Source organism: Kryptolebias marmoratus, linkage group LG4 (genome assembly GCF_001649575.2).
Source record: "Kryptolebias marmoratus isolate JLee-2015 linkage group LG4, ASM164957v2, whole genome shotgun sequence".
NCBI lineage: Eukaryota > Metazoa > Chordata > Actinopteri > Cyprinodontiformes > Rivulidae > Kryptolebias > Kryptolebias marmoratus.
Genome location: NC_051433.1, coordinates 14,181,983 through 14,189,170, shown reverse-complemented (window position 1 = coordinate 14,189,170; position 7,188 = coordinate 14,181,983). Strand labels below are relative to the sequence as shown.

The following is a 7,188-nucleotide window of genomic DNA, read 5'->3' as shown; positions in this document are numbered from 1 at the left end:
ACTGTTATTCACTCAGTCATTTAAATCAGGGGTGTCAAAGCAGAGAAACAATTAAAACATGCAGGACAGTGTCCCTCGAGGACCAGGGTTGGGATCCACTGTCCCACAGTATCCTACACCTGATAGGCTCATTGGGAGTCAAATTCAATGGATCTGATTCAAATTTTAAGTTCTAGTACAAAAAAAAACCCCACGGAAATATATCACCTGTCCCTTCGATGTCAAGTGTATTAAGAAAAAAAAAAACATTACCTTTTTTGCTATCATTCAATAAGTGTTTGAAAAGCAAAAAATTCATGAATAAAACTAATAAAGCTAAAAGGAAAGCAAGCAATATATAAAAATGGAGGACAAAACACAGGTTTCTCACTATAAATGAGCAAAGTTCACGGTGTGTTTTACAGTGTGATGTCAAACTATAACTATGTTCATCTTTTGTACAGAAATGTGACAAGTGTGGAGCCCTTTAAGTCATGTTTCCAAGATACTATCTATAAATTATGAGACATCTCAAAACTGACTTAGAATTTCATTATTATGAGATACCGTCTCAAAATTTCAACTTGACGTTTCATGACCATGTTATACTATATCAAAATTCACTTAGCATCTCATAATTATGATTTAGCGCCTCAAAAATGATAACATGAGATGATATCTCTCATAATTATGAGATAATCTTATATGAGATAACATATCATAATTATGAGACACTTAGTGATAAATATGAGGTGCTAAGAGATTTTATCTCCTTATTATGAGATAGCAAGTTATAATTCTAAGACAGTATCTCATAATTATTATTTTTTTAAGTGGAAAATGGGGGCTTCTTGAGCAATTTCTTCTCCTAAATTCTTTTTATTATTATTATTATTATTATTATTATTAATAATAATTTATTTTATCAGAAAATTTAAAAAGGGATAAAATCTGAGTTTCTTTTATTCCTCCCATATTTGTCTCTACGGTGTAATAATCTACCTGAGAACTGCTAAAAAGTAAAGCCACTCTGGGAATAAATTAGATAATAGGTTACTGTTTCAGAGAGAACTAACAGGGTGCTGGTACCGTATATCTGCTGGTATATCTGTGGTTATTTTCGTGAAATCTTGATGCCCTCTCCAGCAATTACCCTGATCCAACCGTCGCAAACAAACGTTCCCGAGTGAGCTAGCTAGGTGGCGGCCGCGGTCCGGCTGCCGGCTTCATTTCCTGGATTCCAGCGGGGGGGAAATAGAGTACAGTGTTGTCCCACCTCTTCCTTCGGATAGTAAAGTGACTGTGAACCTACCACGAACCTTTGGCCCGGCCAGCAGGAAGTGTTTTGTTTCCGACTCTGCCTTGACATCTGCTGCTGCTGGTGTTGCTAACATCGTTTGCTGCTAAAAGGTAAGTTCCCAGATAGAAAGAGGAGACTCGGGTCGGGTTTTTTAAAGACAATTAGTGGAAGCTACGCAGCTGTTTGGTCTGTCCCCTGAAAAACTCATTACTGTTTTATTATCCGAGCTAAATACTAATTACTTCTCTGCAACGGCAGGTTTCTAACCACGTGGCCATAATGTAAATAATACCATAATGGGCAGCTGGACTGAGCCTCGGGGCCGGGGCCGGGGCTGGGGCCGGGGCTGAGGCATGTCCGAACTTGTCTGGGCTTCGTGCCCCGGTCAGTGAGCACGGCAGGGTTTTTTCTGTGCAGGACCTTCGCCAGTCATGGCACCAAAGAGAAGAGCCGCCTCTGCTGCTGCCAAAGCAGGTGGGAAGAAGGTGAAGGAGGAGCCGGAGGCGCAGCCCAAGGACGCCTTCACCTCGGCTAAGGAGGCCCTTCTGGCTGCGGGGCCGCAGCTCCAAGGCAACAGGAAGGTGGACGAGCACTGCCCGCTGTCCTCTTCAGGACAGGTAGATCACCGATGGAACCCGCAGTGATTTCTCTGAACATGGCCTCAGTAACAGTTTTGTGTCGTCTCCCCAACAGGTTTACGAGGACTATGACTGCATGCTCAATCAGACGAACATAGGACACAACAACAATAAGTTTTATGTGATCCAGGTTGTAAAGGAAAAGAATAAATACTATACGTGGAACAGATGGGGCAGAGTGGTAAGTTTATTCCACCCGTAAAGTCCCACTACATCAGGGGTGGGCATCCCTGGTCCTCAAGGGCCACCGTCCTGCGTGTTTTACTTGTTTCTCTGCTCCGACACACCTGATTTGAATCTGTGTGTCATTAACAGGCTTCTGCAGAACACGAAGAGGCGATTTAACCACTGAATCAGGTGTGTTGGAGCAGGGAAACAAGGGCCCGGTCCCAATACTCGCACTACACCCTACACCCCCTCTATGAAGCGTGTACTCAGTCAAAGTGTGCAGAAGGGTTCGTGTGCAGCACGTTACAAGCTTGCAAAAATTTGAGAATTGGAACAGTACAGATTACGTCATCGACTTGCGCCTCTGCGTCATAACTGTGACATCCAACATGGCGGACTGCTCCCTGTTTTGGTATTTTAAGGAGGTGTCAGTACGATTTTAAAAGTACAGTTTAGGTTTTTTTGCTTTCCAAAGTCATTGCAGGAGTTATTTGGCTGTTCAGATGTGTTTTGTTCTGACTTGTTGAATACGGAGCAAAGTTCGATCGTATTCACACATGTACAGCAGAGTGAAACAAGAATTATTTCAATACTTTACATTTGAAAACTGCTTTATTCGTGACAGACGCAGCTTGCTCTGTCACCACTGCCATATTTCTGTCGTTTAATTCAAAACCCTTTAATTGTCAATAAAGATAATAAAGAAAAAAAATTCAAAACGTTACATGCAGCGATGAATTGTGGGTAAATTCTTCGCCGATGTCCGCCTGGATGCGGGCTTAGCCAAAGGGCGGATGTAGTACACAAAGGGGGCGGGGCTAAAGAGCACTCAGGAGAATTGGGACACACTACGCACTCAAAGCCTTCAGCGTGAACGCACATTTAAAGGACACGAGGGTGGAACGAGGGTGCAAGTGCGAGTATTGGGACCAGGCCAAGTAAAACATGCAGGACGGTGGCCCTCGAGGTCCAGGATTGCCTAGCCCTTCACTATATTGCATTGATGCCATACTTTATCTGTCTCTCCTTAGTTTTAGAGAATAACTGCACCTGAAATGTCCGTTGTTACCTGTCGGCTCATGAAGTTGTTTGCCTTCGTACATACAACCAATTAAGACATCACATAATAATTAATGTATCGCTGTCATGTCTGAGCTTCTACAGGCTGGAAAACAAACAGCTTATATTCAAACAGTCATCTCTGTTGTCCAATTCAGGGTGAAGTGGGACAGCACAAACTGAATGAGTTCGGTAAGCCAGAGTTGGCCGTCAAGGACTTTGAGAAAAAGTTTAAGGACAAGACGAAGAACAACTGGAGCGACCGGACGAACTTTGTCCCTCACTCTGGGAAGTACACGCTGATCGAGGTGGACGGAGAGCAGGACGCTGAGGTCAAGGTGATTGGAAAAGCGCACAAGTTTGGCACACGACAAAGTTCACAACAGCTGCGGTTTCAGAAATATTTTGTGCATTTTTAATTTGGCACTTTCCGTAGCGGTAACTCTGCGTCTGCTCCTTGGCACTGCAGGTGGACGCTGTTGACGGAAATGCCCTCGAAACCTCAAAAATTGTCCTACCTTGCACCCTCGATGAAGCCACGCAGAAACTTATCAACCTTATTTTCAGCAATGACATGTTCAAGGAGGCGATGGAATGCATGAACCTAGGTGGGTGTGTCTCAGTGGACCAGTCATTTTAAACGAGCAGGTGTGTGCAGGTGCGGATGTTTGGAAGACCTGTTGCGTGACTTTAGATTTAACCGCACCGAGAGATTGTTGGGAAGGAGAAAGACAAATGAGTCGCATTGCTAGAAACAAAATGGTGAAGTCTGTAGTCACACGTCCCTTCATCTTAGCATAGTGAAATGCAGTATCTGATCAGTGTGTTGCCTTCTTCTTGCAAATAATTAAATAATCTTAACGAGGTGTGTTGCCTCGTGTGCGTTTTTCATTTTGCAGACATCAAAAAGATGCCTTTGGGTAAGCTCAGCAAGGTGCAGATTGCAAAGGGCTTTGAGGTGTTGGAGGAGATCGAAGCGGCGATGAGTCAAAAAAGCGGAAGGCAGCGCCTGGAAGAACTGTCGTCAAAGTTCTTCACCATGATCCCTCACAACTTTGGCAGACAAAGGCCGCCAACCATTGACGACAAAGAAATTATTGATCAGAAAAAAGAGATGCTTATGGTGAGGTTTGTTTAAACGTTTGAATGTCTCCTTTTTTTTTGAAGTCCTGCCACTGATGAAGTTCTTTGTGTTTCTGCTCTGTTAAGGTGCTGGCGGACATCGAGCTTGCCCAGACACTGAAATCGGAGACAGAGAAGGCTCAGGAGGAGATGACAGAGACAGTTCCTCATCGTCTCGACCAAGACTACAAGTCTCTCAAATGCAGGCTCACTCTGCTGGACAAAAAAACAAAAATGTTTAAGGTATTGTTCCCTAAGTGATGAAGAACATGGGAATGCAAAGGTTCTTTATAAATGATCTCAGACCTCCTGCGTGTAATAGTGCACTCCAGTATTTCTTGTTTTATTTAGTTGTTTCTTTATTTGTATTTGAAGATCATAGAGAAATACTTGAAGGCGACTTCAGGTGGCTATTACAAAATGGATATCATCGACGTCTGGGAAGTTGATCGTGAAACCGAGGTAGGCGCTTGGTCCACTTTTGCTAAATGTAACGCCAGAGCCCAAAGCACCGAGAACTGACACAGTGCGCCCTGCAGGGACAGCGCTTCGGCGAGAACGACGACCTGGAGAACCGCCGTCTGCTGTGGCACGGTACAAGCATAGCGGTGGTGGCAGCGATCCTGAAGAGCGGCTTAAGGATAATGCCCCACTCGGGGGGCCGTGTTGGCCGTGGCATCTACTTTGCATCTGAAAACTGCAAGTCTGCATGTTACGGTGAGGCCGCAGGGACGGGGCTTTAAGAAGCCGACTTGGGTTTTTTATTGACGTCACAATATTCCACTTGAATCATACTTTTCTGTCTTGTAATTTTTTAGTTCAGCCCTCAAACAACACTGGAGTGATGTTTCTGAGCGAGGTAGCTCTTGGCAAAGAGTATACAATTACCAAAGATGACCATACCTTAAGGAAGGCTCCTGCAGGTTATGACAGTGTGGTGGCACGAGGCCAAGTGGAACCAGGTACAATGCTCGTTCTGTTCATTGCATAAGGTGAGTATGTTGTTATTCATGTAGGTTTATGTCTTGTTATTTAACTCTTGTGTTTTCAGATCCATCTAAGGACACCGCCATCACTCTGGAGGGAAAGAATGTCGCCGTTCCTCAGGGGAAGGCCATAAAACAGCCCCAATACTCGGACAGCTCCTTCAGCAACAGTGAATATCTCATCTACAAGGAGAGCCAGTGTCGCCTTCGCTACCTGCTGGAGCTGAAAATGCGCTGACGACTCCTGAGTCCAAGGCGAAGCATGTCTATTAAGAGTGCAGGTTCTTTATTAAGTCGATTCTAGCATAATGAATAAAACGCCTCGTTCTTTTCTGTGCCTTATACTTGTTTGCATGTGTGACAGAAGGTACTGCCGGTGTAGCAGACGTGAAACTGCAGAAAATGGCTCTGAAAACGATGTTGACCTCTCACTGTAGTGTTTGTGCTATTGTATCATGTTTATATGTTCAGATGGAGGAACTTTTGTACACTTGGGTTTTTGAACTACGTCTTTTTATTTGTCATTTTGGTTGTTTGGATTTTAGTTTGACATATACCGTACGTTCTTAGTTTGCTGCAAAACTGGAGCAGTAGGAGGAGTACGCCTTTAACGTCCAATTCATGAACGTTATCTGACTTTTCTTGTTATAATTGTTAATTTTCTTATCTGGAGCACTTTTTTAGAACAGTGTGACATTGTTCATTGGCTTTGGTGGAAGATGCTTTTTCTCTGAATGTCTCTCTAGTGCAATACAAATACTAATGAGTAATTGTTATGGTTACTTGAAAAGAATGTGTTTTAATTATTCAAGGGTGACTTGCAGCATGTCTTTGCAGCTCAAAATAATAATGAAAGAGAATGAAAACCGGTGTGCATTATGAAGTTCAGCTTGTGATTCATGAAGACGCCAAGTACTCCTTTAGTCATATAAGCAAATTCCAAATATCCTGATTTCATGTAGAGTCATTAAGTAGGAGCTTACTAACCATTTAAACTCAGCATTTTTGCACTATGATATCACTTGTAGCTGAGATGCTATAATAAAGTAAAATGCACTTATTAACTTGTCTGTTTTGCTCCTTTTGAGGTCATTGTTGTATCCTTCACATCTTGCATGTTTTCCAGCATTTAACCTAGTCACCTATTGTTCAGTAATATTTGATCCTCCAGAGTACTATTTGATCAAATAAAAATCACTTTGCAGGACTATAATAGTTTATATCAAATGTTCTGATGGCATATGAATAATGTTAAAGATGTCGTTTGTTATATTTGTAGCTAAAGTGTTTCTCTAATTATTGTTTAAATGTATTTTGGTCCTGCACAGGAGCACGTTCTGTCTTGTTATTATGGAGGGCAGACAATAATTCTGCTCTTTGAAGGCTGAGCAAAATAAAGTTGCCCGTGATTAGTTCAAAACTGTTGAATTAACCCAATTCACGTTTTATGAGTCCTCCCTTCGATCGTGTACAAAAAAACATTTTATTATATATACTGGAAAAGGTGCCTAGAAAAACCAAACAAAGCTTCTTCTTTTTTTACAGCCAAGACAAGCAGCGGCTGCTACAGGTCAGCTGAGGTAGATTTACTGGTGGAAATAATTAATAGTTTTGGGAACTGGACAGCAGAAAATATTAGGTCAACGTAACCGTTGGGATAGTTGAACACTATGTTTTAAACTGATTTTAAGAATCAAACTGCTTTGTAGGTGTGAAACAAAACAGCAGTTGAAATGTAAAATACTCAATACTTCAATTAAGGTGTCTTTCAGTTTTTGCTGACGTCAGTGATTTATTTTTTATATAGACTGAGGTTTAAAAACATAGTTTCCTGTTTAAAATGGTGGAAATTAGGACCCAGAGAAGACTGGAATGTAAATGGGGACAGTGGAGTGTGTGTCTGTTGGCAACAAGGGGAGGGTTGGGGGGGGGCACA

General features: G+C 42.4%; 1 protein-coding gene across 2 annotated transcripts; it reads left to right on the top strand.

Moving 5' to 3' along the window:
• Window positions 1–1,230: 1,230 nt before the first annotated feature.
• On the top strand, window positions 1,231–6,316 carry parp3 (poly (ADP-ribose) polymerase family, member 3). Of its 2 annotated transcripts, none has more exons than XM_017415684.3 (11): window positions 1,231–1,389; window positions 1,697–1,896; window positions 1,973–2,098; window positions 3,303–3,482; window positions 3,614–3,752; window positions 4,044–4,267; window positions 4,354–4,509; window positions 4,642–4,728; window positions 4,806–4,983; window positions 5,085–5,228; window positions 5,318–6,316. In XM_017415684.3, the coding sequence occupies exons 2-11, from the start codon at window positions 1,711–1,713 to the stop codon at window positions 5,488–5,490; spliced, it is 1,593 nt and encodes a 530-aa protein (XP_017271173.1). In that variant the 5' UTR covers window positions 1,231–1,389; window positions 1,697–1,710; the 3' UTR covers window positions 5,491–6,316. The 2 variants fall into 2 exon arrangements, with proteins under 2 accessions (XP_017271173.1, XP_037831419.1); XM_037975491.1 differs by having other exon boundaries at window positions 1,238–1,389; window positions 1,538–1,896.
• Window positions 6,317–7,188: the final 872 nt, after the last annotated feature.